The 18,692-nt window shown below is 33.5% G+C and overlaps 1 protein-coding gene across 1 annotated transcript in view; it reads right to left on the bottom strand.

The window, feature by feature from the left end:
• ACSS3 (acyl-CoA synthetase short chain family member 3) overlaps positions 1-18,692 on the bottom strand; it is a 245,851-nt gene that overhangs the window by 120,126 nt on the left and 107,033 nt on the right. The window contains 2 exon segments of the mRNA XM_074270876.1: positions 8,663-8,758; positions 10,181-10,261. Of these exon segments, the coding sequence (XP_074126977.1) occupies positions 8,663-8,758; positions 10,181-10,261 (177 nt within the window).

Here is an 18,692-nt window from a genome sequence, read left to right as displayed (position 1 = left end):
AAGCAAATTAGGAGAACAAGGGATAATCTATTTCTCAGATTTGTGAAGAAGGAAGGAATTCATGGCCAAAGTAAAACTAGAGAATATTATGAAATGCAAAATGGATAATTTTGATTACATTATATTTAAAAGTTTTTGTACAAAGAAAACCAATGCAGCCAAAATTAGAAGGGAAGCAGAAAATTAGGAAAAACGTTTTATTTCCAAGGGATTCGAGACCTCATTTCTAAAATATATAGAGAACTGACTCAAATTTATAAGAATACAAGTCATTCTCCAATTGATAAATGATCAAAGAATACAATTTCAGATGAAGAAATTAAAGTCATTTCTACTCATATGAAAAAATGCTTTAAATCACCATTGATTACAGAAATGTAAATTAAGACAACTCTGAGGTACCCCTACATCTATCAGGACTAAATGACTAAAATGACAGGAAAAAGATAATGATAAATGTTGGAGAGGATGTGGGGAGACTGAGACACTAATACGTTGTTGGTGGAGTTGTGAATTGATCTCATCATTTTGGAGAACAACTTGGACCTATGCCCAAAAGACTATCAAACTATCACCCTTCGTTAAGCCATGTTTCTACTGTATCTTTATGTCAAAGAGATCACAAAAAAAGGGAAAAGGACCTATATTATCTGCTGCTCTTGTGGTTTCCAGAATCCAGACACCAATATCTGACAGAGGTAGTTGCTGTTCTCTGACCTCTCTCTCTTCTTGGTGAGCAAATCATGCAACTCCCTCAAGTGTCACAATTCACAGCTGTGGAGGCTCTTGGAGAATTGACCTGCCTTTTCCTTAACAGACCCACATATACAAAAATGTTTATAGGAGGTTTTTTTTTTTTTTTTTTTTTTTTTTTTTTTTTTTTTTTTTTTTTTGTAGTGGCAAGGAACTAGAAACTGAGTGGATGCCTATCAGTTGAGGCAAGACTGAATAAGTTATGGTATATGAATGTAATGGAATATTATTGTTCTATAAGAAATGATCAGCAGGTTGATTTCAGAAGAGCCTGGGGAAATTTGCATGAACTGATGCTAAGTGAAGTGAGTAAAACCAAGAGAACCTTGTACACAGCAACAAGATTATATGATGATTAAATCTGATAGACTTGGCTCTTTTCAGGAATAAGGTAATTCAGGCCTATTCCAGTATAGTTGTGATAGAGAGAGTCATCTGCATTCAGAAAGAGGACTAAGGGAACTAAATGTGGATCATAACTATAGTATTTTCACCTTTTTTGGTGTTTATTTGTTTGCTTGTTTTTTCTCTCTTTTTTCCTTTGATCTGATTTTTCTTGTACAGTATAAGTGTAGAAATATGTTTAGAAGAATTGCACATTCTTAGCCTATATTGGACTACTTGCTGAATAAGGGAGGGGAATGGAGAGAAGGGAGGGAGAAAAAAGGTTTTGGAGAGTGAATGTTGAAAACTAGCTTTGCATATACTTTGAAAAATAAAAAGCTATTATTTAAAAAAAACATTTTGGGGTAAATTATAAAATAAACAAGAATGTGTTTGTTGGCTAATTGAACACATAATTATTAAATGCCTAGGCATAATGCTGGATACCAAAGATATCAATAGCAAAATAAGAATGTGTACCCTTAAGATACTTACATTCTACTAAGTGAAGATACACAATTTGTTTACAAAGAAGTAAATTAAAGACGGAAAATACAGAGGAAAGGGGTGGGTGGAGGCAGCACTACCAAGTGGGGCAATTCAGAAAAGTCTTGTGTAGAAGATGGTACTGGAGTTGTCTATCTAGGCAATTTGGGGTTCTAAGAGGAAATGAGGATCAGAAAAAAACATTCCAGGCTAAAGAAAAGCCTGTTGAAAGACATGAAATAATAATCATGACCAGGAATAGACTGTCAGACATTGTGACTATAGCATAGAATATGTGAGGAGGCCAATGGAGCAGTAACCAGAATGGTAGGTAATTTATACTTGAAATGTGAAGAGCTTTGACTTCTGGCCAAGATGGTGGCGTGGAGGCAGACAGCTACTTGAGCTCCGTGTTTTCTCTCAGGACTTACTTCATCACAAGCCTCAGAGTTAATGCTTGACCAGAAAAGAAACCCACAAATAATCACCCACAGAAGACATCCTTGAAATTCACCAGAGAAGGTCTGTGTTTGCTTGGGGGAGGGTCGAACAGACTGGGCGCAGACTGAGGGCAGGCAGCTAGAGCAAGACAGTCAGCTCACACAGGTCAGACCAGAGCAGGGAGGAGTACGATCTCTGCCCTTTTTGTGAAAAGACTTTTACCCCAGTGTGGATGTTCTGTCTTGGCAGCAAGCCAGGAGCAGCAGAGAAGGTGTAAACACCAGAGGTAAAGAATAAAACCTCTCACAAGAGAGCTAGAAGAGAAATGGGAAAAGGAAAGGGAAGCTTGGCAAGAGAGCGTGGAGAAGTCATCCAGAGTGGATAAAGAGATCAAATCATTGAGAAATAAAACTAGTGAATTAGAAAAGGTAAACAACTCCAAGGAAAACAGGATTAGTGAGCTGGAAAAAGAAAACAGCTCTCTAAAAAATAAAATGGATGAAATGGAAAAAAATTCCATAGAAGAAAAAAACTCACTTAAAAACTCAATTGGACAATTACAAAAAGATATAAAAAAAGTGAGTGAAGAAAACACATCATTGAAAATTAGACTCGAACAAGTAGAAATGAATGACTTAAGGAGAAACCAAGAAGTAGTCAAGCAAAACCAGAAAAACAAAACAATTGAAAAGAATGTCAAGTACCTTATTAGAAAGACAACAGACCTGGAAAACAGATCCAGGAGAGACAATTTGAGAATAATTGGACTTCCTCAAAAATGTGAGGAAAAAAAAGAGCCTGGACACTATTTTCCAGGAACTTATCAAAGAGAACTGCCCAGACGTTTTGGAAACAGAGGGTAAAATAGACATTGAAAAAATTCATCAATCACCTACTGAAAGGGACCCTAATATCAAAATGCCAAGAAATATAGTGGCCAAGTTCAAGAACCATCAGACGAAGGAAAAAATACTGGAAGCTGCTAGAAAAAAGCAATTCAGATATGGAGGAGCCTCAATAAGGATAACCCAGGATCTAGCAGCGTCCACATTAAAAGAACGAAGGGCCTGGAACATGATATTCCGAAAGGCTAAGGAACTTGGTATGCAGCCAAGAATAACTTACCCAGCAAAAATGAGCATCATTTTTGAGGGAAGATAGCCATTTAATGAAATAAATGAATTCCATCTATTCTTGATGAAAAAACCAGACCTACAAAAAATGTTTGATCTTCAAATACAGAACTCAAGATATTTTTAAAAAGGTAAAAAGAAATCTATATTTGGGAATATATCTACCAAAGGAAAGTCAGGAATTATATGAGCAAAATTACAAAACACTTGCCACAAAAAATAAAGTCAGATTTAAATAATTGGAAAGACATTCAGTGCTCTTGGATAGGCCGAGTGAATATAATAAAGATGACAATACTCCCCAAACTAATCTACTTATTTAGTGCTATACCAATCAGACTCCCAAGAAACTATTTTAATGACCTAGAAAAAATAACAACGGAATTCGTATGGAACAACAAAAGGTCGAGAATTTCAAGGGAAGTAATGAAAAAAAAAATTAAATGAAGGTGGTCTAGCTGTACCTGATCTAGAACTATATTATAAAGCAACAGTCACCAAAACCATTTGATATTGGCTAAAAAATAGACTAGTTGATCAGTGGAATAGGTTAGGTTCACAGGGCAAGATAGTGAATAAAAATAGCAATCTAGTGTTTGACAAACCCAAAGATCCCAACTTTTGAGGTAAGAATTCATTATTTGACAAAAAGTGCTGGGAAAACTGGAAATTAGTTTGGCAAAAACTAGGCATGGACCCACATTTATTACCACATACTAAGATAAGATCAAAATGGGTCCAAGATTTAGGCATAAAGAACGAAATCATAAATAAATTAGAGGAATGTAGGATAGTTTACCTCTCAGACTTGTGGAGGAGGAAGGAATTTGTGGCCAAAGGAGAACTAGAGACCATTATTGATCACAAAATAGAAAATTTTGATTACACCAAATTAAAAAGTTTCTGCACAAACAAAACTAATGCAAATAAGATTAGAAGGGAAGTAACAAATTTGGAAAACATTTTTACAGGTAAAGGTTCTGATAAAGGCCTAATCTCTAAAATCTACAAAGAATTGACTTTAATTTATAAGAAATCAAGCCATTCTCAAATTGATAAATGGTCAAAGATATGAACAGAAAATTTTCAGATGATGAAATTAAAACTATTTACACTCATATGAAAGAGTGTTCTAAATCACTATTGATCAGAGAAATGCAAATTAAGACAACTCTGAGATATCATTATACACCTGTCACATTGGCTAAGATGATAGGAACAAATAACGATGAATGTTGGAGGGGCTGTGAGAAAACTGGGACACTGATGCATTGTTGGTGGAGTTGTGAAAGAATCCAACCATTCTGGAGAGCAATCTGGAATTATGCCCAAAAAGTTATCAAAATGTGTATACCCTTTGACCCAGCAGTGGTACTACTGGGCTTATATCCCAAGGAAATACTAAAGAAGGGAAAGGGACCTGTATGTGCCAAACTGTTTGTGGCAGCCCTTTTTGTAGTGGGTAGAAAGTGGAAAATGGACGGAGAATGATTGGGTAAATTATGGTATATGAAAAATATGGAATATTATTGTTCTGTAAGAAATGTCCATCAGGATGAATACAGAGAGGCTTGGAGAGACTTACATCAACTGATGCTGAGTGAAACGAACAGAACCAGGAGGTCATTATACACTTCAACAATGATACTGTATGAGGATGTATTCTGATGGAAGTGGATATCTTCAACATAGGGAAGAGCTAATCCAATTCCAATTGATCAATGATGGACAGAATCAGCTACATCCAGAAAAGGAACACTGGGAAATGAGTATAAACTGTGAGCATTATTATTTTTTTTTGTTTTTGTTTTTCTTCCCAGATTATTTTTACCTTCCCAATACAATTCTTCCTTTGCAACAATAACAACAAGAAAATTCGGTTCTGCACACATATATTATACCTAGAATATACTATAAGATATTTAATATGTATGGGAATGCCTGCCATCTAGGGGAGGGGGTGGAGGGAAGGAGGGGAAAAATTCGGAACAGAAGGGAGTACAAGGGATAATGTTGTAACAAAACAAAAAAAAATTACCTATGCATATGTACTGTCAAAAAACTGTTATAATTATAAAAATTAATTTTAAAAAATTGGAGAAATGTGAAGAGCTTGGAGTACTAAAAGAAGAATTTGTACTTTAACCCAAAAGCAATATAGAATAATTATTTCTCTTATTTTTTATTTAAAATATTCAATAACTTCTAGAGCTTAGGAATGGCACAGACAAACCTGCACTTTAGGGATACCAATCTGGCAGAAGGTGAATGGGAGAAGGAAGAGTCCTGAGACAAGCCTTAAAGTGACTATGATGGGCAGTTAAGAGAGAGATCCCAGGAATACTGAAAGTGGGATGTGTTTATAATATGATTTCCCAATTAATGTGCAATAATATACTGCTTTAAGTTGTTATAAGTAAAGAAACGGTTACGTGTATCATTCCAAGATAGAGGAATACCATAGACAGCTTCTTAATTCTGATCTTGTGTTTGAAAAGAATTTATAAAAACTAATAAAAGAGTTATGGTTAAAAGAATAATATGTTTACATCACATTTAGCATAGTTTATTTTTATATGAACAATGAGTTAAGAATGTTTTTTACACTGGGAAACAGAATAAAATTTTATTCAGAAATGTTAAACTTCCTTTGTAGGGGTGATTGTCAAAAATTGTCCATATATATATTTTGGAAAAAAAAAAAAGCTATAACTTAAGAAAAAATTAAACCTTTCCTTAGCTTGGAGGTTTATAAAAACAGTCATATATAAACAGGCACTTTGCATATTGTAAATATTAACATATTAACTAGATCCATGAAGGAATAATCTCTTTAAAAGGTTTGCTTAATCTTTTAATTTCACTTTTTGGTAGAAAAATAATCCTTTAAAAATAACACTTTAAAATAAAATGTGATCCTTTTAAAAAAGCTTAACATATTAAAGTCTATTTTATAGCTAACAAGCCCATCACATTTTCTGATAATACAAAAAAGAAAATGATTTTTTAAAAGTTAAACACATGAAGTATTAAAGAAGATCAGAAAAAAATAGTTCTTTGTTACAAAAACCTTAAATCTAACTTTTGAAAAGTATTAAGCCAGAGCCCCATGAAAATATAGCATATAGCCAAGAACACAAATATTATTAATTTCTCACCTTCAATTTTTCATTTTGTTTTTTTACATTATTATCATTTTCTTTGAGTTAATTCACAAAATACACCACCCAAAGCCAATCCAAGTAAAGCAAAATAAATAAATAAATACTCCATTTGGTTCACCCCAGTGATCCATGAGTACAGATAATGATGCTTACTAAATTTTGAGTCTATTAAGATGACCTAAGAAAGAAAGAACTCAAAAGATAAAGCTCCTACAGATAGCTAGATGACACAAGAAATGGAACTCTAAGACCTGGGATCAGTAGGAATTGAGTTCAAATCTTGATTCAGACACTTACTATTTGTTTAACCTAAGGCAAGTCATCTTAACAGATCTCTGCTTCAGTTTCCTCAACTGAAAAAGGGGGATATTAATAGCACCTGCTATTGAGATTCAAATGAGAAAATGTTCAAAAAATACTGTACTTCTCTTAAAGTACTTTATTAATGCTAGTAATTATTAGCTATTATTTTTAGTTGAAGAAGTACATCCATTAACCAACCCATTAACCAACACTATACTATATAGTTACAAGTTATTTGTTAGAGGCTGAATTTATCTGCTAAAATAAAATAAGTAAGATTTCTTCAGTAATTTCATCCTTTTTAGGTTCTCTTCTCCCAAAATGTATCTTCCTTGAAATATTTCTTGTTTGAAATTCAAACAAAAGGGAAAAATAATTAGCAAAGAACAATATCATAAAAACAAAAATTCACCAGAACCTGACAATGTTTACATATAATTACATGTCTATATTGTGTATATATATATTTATATATATATATATATATATGTAATGTTTATGTTTATATATATAACATATATAATTGTACGCATGCATACTACTTACCAAGAAAATAGAATGTATGTATACATGTATGTATTTCCCCCTCCCCTGTGTTAACTATAACAACCATGTCACCTTTAGTATTGCATGGCAGTCAATCCATCTGGCCAAAGGCCCTTCATTGACTGCTAAGTTTCTATAAGTGGTTGTCAATGGAATAAAATGTTTTTCTCTTACTGGCTTGTTGGCAAGTCAGAACTTTGGGTAAAATGGAAAACCTGCCAGATGTTTCCTTGAATTAGGAACAAGCACATACAATTCTAAGGCCACCAAGACCTATGCTATATTCTGTGCAGTTAAGTTAAATAACTGCAATATAATGAGGTTTCTGTTTTGTTTTTGTGTTATTCAAGGACTAGTTGATCAAACAAATACCCATCTCACTTAGAGATTCTTTTTGTGCTAGTCCTACTCAGAATGATGTTTTAAAAACATAAAATAATATGTAAGATTACAAAGGAAATAAATAAATTTTTAAAAATATTTGTCAAAATCATAAGTAAATTCATAGATATCAGATCCTGATTTGGAAAAAAAATGCAACATACAAACATAAACACATAGACAAAGAATCTCACACACATATACACCCAAAGAGAATAACATTTTAGCTAGAATATATGATACTTAGCAGACCATAGAGTACTAGATACTCCCTAGATTAATAATATTTAAAGAAATGGACTTAATTCTAGCCTCTCTCTGAGGAGAGCAGAGTTGCAACTTCCTGCCTTAATATACTGCTTTCCTTCATCAGAGAAATTACTATCTCTTGAAGGTTGAGTAGGAGGTGATTCTAGAAATGTATTCTTGCTTCCTTTCAGTCCATTCTCAACTCTATCACAAATCACCCTTATTCTTGCTACACTGAGGAGATAACATACATATATACATGATTGTAAATTAACTTGCATATACACATCTTATAAGAAATAGATAGGAGAAGATATATATATAGGTCTGGCATGGACTCAACATAGAACCCTTTCTAATGAAGGAAAATTAGGCAGAACAGTTGGATATTCTGAAGTATCCCTCCCTTTTGAATAATAAAACAACTGCAATTATATCTCTCTCCTCTCTATAAATATATTTTCATGAACAAATAAAACAAGAATATGGCTTCTATTTTTAGATGATGTATCTATACACACATACATACACACACACACACACACACACACACACACACACACACACACACACATATATATATATATATATATATATATATATATATATACAGAGAGAGAGAGAGAATCACATCAATTAAGACAGGAGATAAATATTTCTACATTTTTTGTTATTTTTGAAATTATAATCTGCAGTGTCCCAAATGTTCTAATGAAGTTTTAATAGATTAATAAATTAAAAGTGTACTAAGACTTTTGAAATACTGTACAATTCTAAAGAATGAAATTTAATGACATTTAACGGTAATTCTGAATGTGTTACCTCATACAAAACAGTTGTGTTCCCATGCAAAAGAGGTCCATAACAAATATAGGAATGCCCAACAACCCATCCTAGGTCAGAAGCTGCCCACCAAACCTAGGAAACAAGAGAATGACACCATCAGAAATACTTAGTAAAAGATATTTCATGCTTTCTGGATTTGAAAAATCACCATGACCTCTCCAGGTCACTGATGCCAAGAAAGGCTCCATATAACCCAAAATATTTATTGTACCAATTTTTGTGATGGCAAAAATCAAGAAACAAAATCAATGATAATTAATTAGGGACTGGTAATGTCACAGTATTCTGCTGTAAGTAAAAAAATGAGTGTGATGAATGTAGAGAAACATGTAAAGATATATATGAATTAATGCAAAATGAAGTAAACAATGAGAAATCACTACTGACAATGAATTTTTTAAAATCCACAGAACAATTAAAAATAAATATTGTAGAATATCAAAGAACAATAGATCCAAAAAAGAGATATGAGAAGCTACTTCTCCCCAATAAATTCTAATGCCTTCTTATTGCCTTCAGAAAAAAAAATACAAAATATATTCTATTTGTCATTCAAAGTTCTTCAATCTAAGGCCCTCCCACCTGTCTAGTCTTCTTACATCTTACTCTTTTCTACCATTTTGATCCAGTAACACTGGTCTCTTTGCTTTCCCTAATCCCCCACTCAAACTACTGACCTCTTCAGTTTCCTTTCAGTCCCAACTAAAATCTCACCTTTTATAAGATGTCTCGCCTAACTCCTCTTAATTCTAGTGGTCTTTTTCTGTTAATCATTTATTATCCTGTACATAACTTGCTTTGTAAACATTTCTTTAAATTGTGTCTCCCCTATTAAACTGTAAGCTTCCTGAGGTCAAGACTATCTTTTATCTCTTTTTACATCCTTAGCTTTTAGCACAATGCCTGGTATATAGCAACTGATGTTTATAGATATTTATTGGTTATTATTCATTATTATCCCAAGCACTATTGTAGTTTTAAGATTAAAAAATTGAGGCTTTTGGGATAGCCTGAATTATTTCATCTTATCTTCACAACAATAGGTAGTGCTATTATTCTCATTTTACAGAAGAAGCTAAGCCAGTAACCTAGACAGTAACATAGTCACTGTCAGCTTTTTTTCTAATATGTTGATTAGTTTTTGCTGATTTTTTTCTCTTTTAACTTTTTCTTTAAAATTAAAAAAATTCTCCTAATAAGAGATGGCTCTCTGGATACAGAGAGAATAGAAAGATATTAGAGGAAAGACTGGTGATGTAGAAACAAAACATATTGGAAAATGTATATTTTGTTTGTGGTTTTTTTGAGAGAAAGGTAATCAAAGTTAAGTGAATTGTTTAGGATCACACAGTTAGTAAATGTATAAGGTTGGATTTGAATCCAATCTTACTGACTCCTAGGCCGGTGCTCTAGCCACACTGTACCACCCAGCTGCACATCCAAATGTATACTTTTAATATATCAACAGACAAATTTAAAACCAATAACAATTACCTCTCCTGGTTTCAGTCCATATATAGAAGACATGGTCCAGTTCAGCATTACTGCATATCCTCCAGTAGGTCTGACCACACCCTAAGTAAAACAAACAAACAAAATAATCAAAATGAAAACCAATCAAAGTTTATAAGGTTTTATAAAATTTCATCTTCAGTACCACTTATGTAAATGGGTTGAATGGACTCCTAAGGCATTTAATCCTGTTTGCCTTAGTTTTCTCAGCTGTAAAATGAACTAGAGATAGAAATGGCAATCTAGTCCAGTATCTTTGCCAAGAAAACTCCAAAGGGGGTCATGAAAAGTCAGAAATGACTGAAAAAGCTGAAAGGTTTCCCAACTCCAGGTCCAAGGCAGTATTCATTATATCATCAGGCTTTGCTCATGTTGCTGATATTTGATCTGTTTTTGTTTGTTTTGTTATGTTTTGTTTTGCTGAGGCAATTGAGGGTTAGTGACTTGCCCAGGGTCAATTTGATCTATGTCTAAAACAGGAAAACTCATATAGTTGATTCTTCATTCTCCATTATGTGTTGGATAGTTGTATATATTGTGTTTTTAATGCTATTTTTCACACTCAAGTTTTCACTGGAATTGTGTTCAAGTCTTTGGGGTCTCATGAAATGCTAGTTTTTATGACATCAAAGTGTTCCATGGCTTACAGCCATTTTGCTTCATTAGCAGCCGACTAGCATTAAAAAGATGGGAGTTTGAGGCAATGAGCAACTTTCCATTTAATATTCAAGCATTTACCAAGCACCTACCACATATAAAACACTGAGCTAAGGATTGGAAGTATAGTGACAAGAACTGCTGCATATGAAGCAGAATTTTCAAATCAGATCAAATCTAGTACTATCTTTCTATTAAAATCTGGGTCTAATTCATCATATATCTTCAATGTCCTAAGCCATATTCAGAGGGCTGCCTATCAAACCATACATCAACTAGGGATGTATTTTTCATCCATCATAGATGGCTAGGCCGATCTCTTTAAATTATTATAGATTCCATTTAGTAAATACTATAGTTTCTTGATACAATTAGCTCAATATCATTTACCACAGGAACATTTAGAGAATCATGTCTTTTCAAGAGAATGTTTTTTCTATTCCTTCTCTGCATGGGGCATCTTCCATGGCACTGGTTAAAATAACAACAACAAACATTTTTTGTTTTATATATGCCCCAGATAATGTTGAAATACATCAATAAATATTATCATTAAATGACATTTTAAAAATAATTGTATAAAAAGTCAATCCCTGACCCAAATTAGGTACTTCACAAGTGCCTCCTTCTCTGGAGATCTAAATATAATAATCATCATAGGCTGGTGTGATATTAACATACATGCAGAAGACTTGATTTGAGGATAGTCCTTATAGAAATATTTCTTTTTCTTTTTTTCTTTTCTGAGGCTGGGGTTAAGTGACTTGCCCAGGGTCACACAGCTAGGAAGTGTTAAGTGTCTGAGATCAAATTTGAACTCGGGTCCTCCTGGATTCAAGGCTGGTGCTCTATCCACTGTGCCACCTAGCTGCCCCCCTTATAGAAATATTTTAAAATCATTGTATATTGTATACCTGTATCAGATTGCTTGCTGTCTCGAGGAGGGAGGAGGTAAGGGAGGAGGAGAGAAAAAATTTGGAACTCAAAATCTTCTAAAAATGAATGTTGAAAACTATCTTTTCATATAATTAAAACAATAAAAATATTATTAAGTTAAAAAATAAAATATTTTAGGCAGCCTTTAAGACTGAATTTTGTTCCATCAAAAGATTTTGGGAAGTTAACAAATTGTATACAGTGAGATATGACATTCTCTGTATCACTCAGTGAATAGTGTGATTGTGAAGACATGGTGTGCTATAGGAAAATCTTTAAGAGCTTCCTAGTGTCCCTCTCCTGTTTTTATTATGCTAGAGGCAATCCATCACAGATGAAAAATGTTGGGAAATATTTCTAGAACTTCTAGTTATAATCCATCTTGGAAAGGATTCGAGGCATGCTTGCTTCATACTAGATTATGTTCTATGGCTGGCACTTTATTAACAAACACCAAGTGTTTGTTTTTTTTTTTTTTTTAATTTAGTGTACAAGCAAAGAAAAACACTAATGAATAACTTGGCATTTTGAAATAAAAACTATTAAGTTCATTAATATTAGATTTTATCGTTATGTTACATAATCTAATAGTTTACGAATGATCTTATAATAATAATACTTAAAAAAACTATAAAAATTGATTGAGTGGACTCTCATTCAAAAATTCAAAATATAAGCAATTTGTCCTCCTAGATTCAGGATTATATCTTTTGTTTAAAAAGCAGTGTTGAAGGGGGTAGCATAGCATAATGGATAAGAATCGGACTGAACTGAATTCAAGTCCAACCTGTGAGTCACAGTAGCTATGTAATCCTGGCTAATTTATTTAATTTTTCTGTATCCTGTTTTTCATTTATTTCAGTCATGTCTAACTCTTCATGACCCCATTTGGGGTTTTCTTGGCAAAGATAATAGTTTGCCAATTCCTTTTCCAGCTCATTTTACAGATGAGGAAACTGAGGCAAATAGGTTTAAGTGACTTACCCAGGGTCACAAACTAGTAAGAGTCTGGGATCAGATTTGAACTCAGGGAGATGTCTTCCTGACTCCAGGACTAGCACATTTTATCTACCACTTAGCTACTTTCAGATAACCCATATAGGTAGCACAACAAACTGGATAAGTTTTCTACACTGAAGAAATCATAATTCTGGACTTTTAAAGTAATGACTGTCATAAAAAAATAATAATTAGGACTATGATCAAGCAAATTTAAGTGTTAAAGCACATATATACATACACACAGCCATATACATGCAGAGTGAAAAAGAGGAATTGACCTTTTTCTACAGTTACAAAAATTGCTTCTCTCTTCAGCAAACACCAATAAAACATTCTACTCAAACTGGGGAACATATTTTTCCTCTACTCCCCTACCAGCAACACCTGGTATCTTGACCAATCTTACAAGCAGCTTCCCAGGAACCTGCAAACTACTTTCTGGCCTTGATGATCTTGTTAATGTGAAGCCTGTCTCTTTAGAACACTATGAGAATAGTAACAATTTCAAAACTCCTGACAGTATACTTTACAGGTGCAGGTTCCAATTTAAACTAAAGAACTATATTTCCAAAGTTTTCTCATCTATCCTCCTAGGATGTGGCTCATTATTTCATCCTGCAGAGAGATTCTCTTTTGGCACAAAACCTTGATTAATTTGATGTTATTAACTCATAAATAGCTTTTCTCTAAAAGCATTTAGTCATATCTACGGAGAAAAAAAATGTAGCACTTCTTTAAAAATGCTTTCTTAAATCAATGGATGCAAAGACAATGCTTTAAGTTGTTTTCATGACTATACACTCAAATACCCTTTTGTATCTCAAAAGAACCCAGGGTTACAGTTCAGGTCATATTCAACCCTTTCATTATATTAATGATGAATCTAAGGTCCAGAAAGGTAAAGTCATTTGCAAAGGGCCATATACGTAACTAGTAAGCATTTGAGGAGAAATCTGAACATTGATCATCTTGAGTCAGTAATTCTAACAATTATGATAAGATAAATTCACAAAGTACATAATTCACAGAGATATCAATGGCAATATTAATTTTATCTAGTCTCTCCTTTATAAAAATCCATTATAAAGAAAATTTAAATACTAAAAAAGAATGCATTTATTATTGCTATGGTTACATATGTTCTGTTTCTATTACAGTGTACTTGTTAATATGTCTGTAAAACATTTTAAACTTTTGAAAAGTGCTTTACATATAGTGTTTGCTTTGATTATAAAAATAACTCTGTGAAGTACTTCAAATGTGGAGTATTACCTCCATTTGAGAAACTGAGACTTACAGAAATCAAGAGAGTTGCCCATGTTCACATAACAAATATATATATATATATATATATATATACATATATATATATATACACACATATATATATATGTATATATATATATATATATAAACTAAATAGATTTTCAGTCCACCAAAACTCCAAAATCAATATTTTTTCTTATGTTTATGTGCTCTCCCTCTCCCTCTCTCTCCCTCTCTCTCTCTCTCTCTCTCTCTCTCTCTCTCTCTCTCTCTCTCTCTCTCTCTCTCTCTCTCTCTCTCTCTCTCTCTCCCTCTCGCTCTCTCTCTCTCTCTCTCTCTCTCTCTCTCTCTCTCTCTCTCTCTCTCTCTCTCTCTCTCTCTCTCTCTCTCTCTCTCTCTCCCTCTCGCTCTCTCTCTCTCTCTCTCTCTCTCTCTCTCTCTCTCTCTCTCTCTCCCTCTCGCTCTCCTCTCTCTCTCTCTCTCTCTCGCTCTCGCTCACTCTTGTGCTCTCGCTCTTGCTGCCATTCTTTCTCTCTCGCTCTGATTATACTATATTGTTAAACTGTTTTTAAACCTCAAGTTAAACCTGCAAATCTTAAACTATGCTCACAAAAGTCATGCTATTTCCAACCACATTTGCCTATATTATCACAACTGTAAAATGGGAATAAACTTGTTATACCAATTTGAAAGAGTCATATATAGAAAAAACAAGATTATTTGTGGAAAAAAGTATTTAAATGACAAGAACCACAGAACTTAAATGTTTTCTGATGACATTTTTTCTTTCTAAATAGCCAGCTTCCTTCCATTCCTCCCTTTATCAGTATTTTTTTAAGGCATTAAGAACAAAAGAATCAGAATACTTTTGGAAGGGTAGTCAGCAAAGAAAAATGAATAAGGAATATAAAGTAGGAAAAAGAAATTATTTCATTTCCTTTATGCAACCTAATTTTCTCAAGGTCTCATACAAGGGGAACAGTGTTCACTTTCTACAGCCTTAGAGATCATCAGAATGGTAAGAAATCTTGGAAATCATCTAATCTAGAAGTTAACATATAGCTAGGGTCAGAAAAAACAGACATGAATGTTCATGATGTCAGAATAAAAGGAAGCCAAGAGCATCTATGCCAGACTTATGGACTTACTTAAATGGATTGGTAAGCCGTCATGTGTCTGTATCCCAAGCATCTAGCATAGTGCCCAATACAGAGTAGGAACTTAACAACTGTTTGTTTAATTAATTACATCACTAAAGGGAATTTTAAATCTTTTAAGAAATAGCTATATATCCAGTCTATCCCCTTTTCCTGTGATGAAGGAAGAACTCATTTTGCTTCTTTCCACCCCAATTTCTTTCTTTTTTTTTTTTTTTTTCCCTGAGGCTGGGGTTAAGTGACTTGCCCAGGGTCACACAGCTAGGAAGTGTTAAGTGTCTGAAGATCAGATTTGAACTCGGGTCCTCCTGAATTCAGGGCTGGTGCCCTATCCACTGTGCCATCTAGCTGCCCCCTCCACCCCAATTTCTAGGTTCTACATTTTACTCATGCTCTTCAGAATTATATGTCCTTTCACCGTCCTCTCTGTGATTGCAATTTTTCATTCTTTAAAAATTGGTACCTTCCATGTTAATATCTGACTAAAAGGCTACCAGTCATTTTCTAGGTTGCTATTAATTAGGCTATATCCACCTGTGTTCAAAGTACCCAGATGAAAGCATTTCCTGGTAGCTAGATGTCTGACATCATTTGTTGAATAAACAAATGTGTATGGGCAAGGCATCTGGATGAATTAATTTCCCCACTTTTCATTGTCCACAGTCACATTAGAATATCAATATTCATGCAACAACCTTACTATGATATTTCAATGTCATTTTACAAACCTTTATCTCACTGCGGGTGATCAAAGCCCACATTCTGAAAAGATCAAAAATTCCCATTTTAAAGGCCATGTAAAAATCCATACATTTCAGAGAAACATGATCTTTATTATCTCCAGACAAAAAGCTATCAGTTAATATCATGCCATGGGCTGCAATTTGAAAGGAAAGGCCTGAAAAATGATGGGAGGAGCTTATTAAATAGCTCCAGTAAGATCTGGCCATTTTCCCACAATGTCTTGTTTATTGATTGAGTATAAGAAGGGCCTGTAAAAAGACTTACTATCTATCCTCATTCTGTGGTTGACGTAATGAAGAAAAGTTGTACTGGGTTGAGACAATGTAAGGAAGCTTATTTTAAATAGTAAGAAAACATTTTTGACATATAGGCAACCACCAGCTGGTTAACCTGAGAGGTGAGAAAATGTCACATTTATGTTTAAAAATTAATCCCTCAAGAACATAAAATTACCGCTACATATTTAACTGCTTGTGTTATGAGATAATGTCTCTATCTTTTTATTTTATTATTACTGCAAAATTAAATGATGGAACATTTGCTACTCGTCTACCCCTCTTATTTTTATTAGCTTTAGAGGCACTGTGAGGCAGAGGATAGAGATCTGTTTTTTGAACCAGAAAGGCCTAGGTTCAAATATCCACTCTGATCTATACTGGCCAACACTTTTCTGCCTCCTAGTTTCCCAGATTTTATTCAAGCCTCATCTAAAGTCTCATCTCATATGAAAAATCTTTCCCAGTCTTCATTAATTACAGTATCTTTCTTTTGAGATTATCTCCAGTTTATCATATATATATATATATATATATATGTATATCTCCTGTTTTTATATAGTTATTATGAGAAGTGGGATTGTTTTTAGACAATTCTTTAGAACATGATAAGGGCTCAAAGTCTTCTTAACTTGATGACAATCTCTCAAGTCTCTAAGACTTTAAAAGTTTGGATGTCCACCAACCTGTATTCACAGAATACGTTTTCTCACCTGGAATATCCCCATATTAATGAAATCGCAAGTCATTTCCTTTCCTTGATATCTCTATAAATAAACACAACTTCAATATGGTATGATAATAAAGGTCCAGTTAAATTATTGAGAAAGTATGCACCTCTATTTGGCAAACAAATCCTTTTGGCAGGCACTTCTTTCACCAATGAAATGTCATGCCCAATCCCCAACCCTTCTATAAGTTTATTTTCTAGACCATGAAAACTTAATAAAATACAGATTTAATAAAAAATAAAATAGTTAATAAAACAGTGGAACATTAACTATGTTTATCTGCAAAGTACATTTTATTGATATCTTTGGGTTTTGCTGTTATTTTGGTCATTCAGTCATTTTCAGCTATATATGTTCATATCTCTACTTGTGTTTTTGGTAAAGATACTAAAGTAGTTTGCCATGTCCTTCTCTGGCTTATTTTACAGATGAGGACATTGAGGCAAAAAGGTTTAAGTAACTTTCTCACAGTCAAACAATTAGGAAACTGTCTGAAGCCAGATTTGAATTCAGAAAATGACTCTTCCTGACTTCAGGATGGGTATTCGGTGTACTACAGTACCACTTGTTGCTCATCTTTGATTTTTACATCATACTGATGTTCAGGCATTCCCCCATTATCCCAGCCTTCTTTTAAGACAGAAAAACAAAGGAACAAAAGCAAATGACAAAGGGACTCCAAGTAGAATTGTTATTACACATAATTTTACATATTTCTACTATAAGAATTGCCTTCATTTAGTATTACTTTGGTTTATCTTAGCACCATCTTATTAATATAAATGTGTATACACACACACATATATATATATGTATGAATGTATGCTAGTGCTTATCATTCTTACTTTATTCTGCATTATACAAGTGACTCTTTAAATTTATCCCTTCTGCTTTCTACATTTAAGAATACTTTAGTCATATTTTATAGTAACAGAGACACAGAATCTCAGAGTTAGATGAGACCTCAAAAGTTATCAAGTGAAACATATTTGCTTTTTTAAAATAATAAGCTTAGTAACCACTGGCAAAAAGCAAGCAAATAAACACGAATCAAGGAACAATACTTAATCCCAAGTCCTTAGTCTTTAATTAGTAAGCTAGAGGGTACTGTGGATAAAGTGCCAAGCCCCAAATCAGGAGGACCTCAGTACAAATCCAACTTGAGATATTAATTAAATGACCCTGGTCCAAGTAATTTATTTCAATTTAATACAGGGTCCTCGTCTCTAAATAAAACGGAGTTTTCTTCCCAGAGTTGATGTGAGGAAAAATGATATAACATTTGTACAGTATTTTATAAGCCTTAAAATATTATATAAATGTTAAGAATTATTATTATTAAGCAAAGAAAATGCTTTTTTTCAATGCCCCTTCCATGTCTGCCTAAATTCTGCCACCATTAATCTTGTTTTTCTTCTCTTTAAAAATAAAACACTAGCTATCAGGCAAAGAACACCACAGTCTCAACTATCTAAAAGATATTGTGAAAAAGATACCACGAAAGAGATTTATAATCGGCAAAGAAATTGGCTCAATCTTGTGACTATATCAAGCGATAGTCAATGGACAATTTGTATGCTTGATTAGTTTTCACACAATAAAAAAAGATCTCAAGTAAGGCCCCCTGGCATGTTTCATGGATTTAATAAAATCAAAGGTCCCACAACCAACCTTGAAAACCCACAATAAACAGGTTCTTCTATTGTTGCCTACGGCTGTGAATCAC

The sequence above is a fragment of the Sminthopsis crassicaudata genome, chromosome 5 (genome assembly GCF_048593235.1).
Source record: "Sminthopsis crassicaudata isolate SCR6 chromosome 5, ASM4859323v1, whole genome shotgun sequence".
NCBI lineage: Eukaryota > Metazoa > Chordata > Mammalia > Dasyuromorphia > Dasyuridae > Sminthopsis > Sminthopsis crassicaudata.
This window is presented reverse-complemented; position numbering and strand designations above follow the sequence as displayed.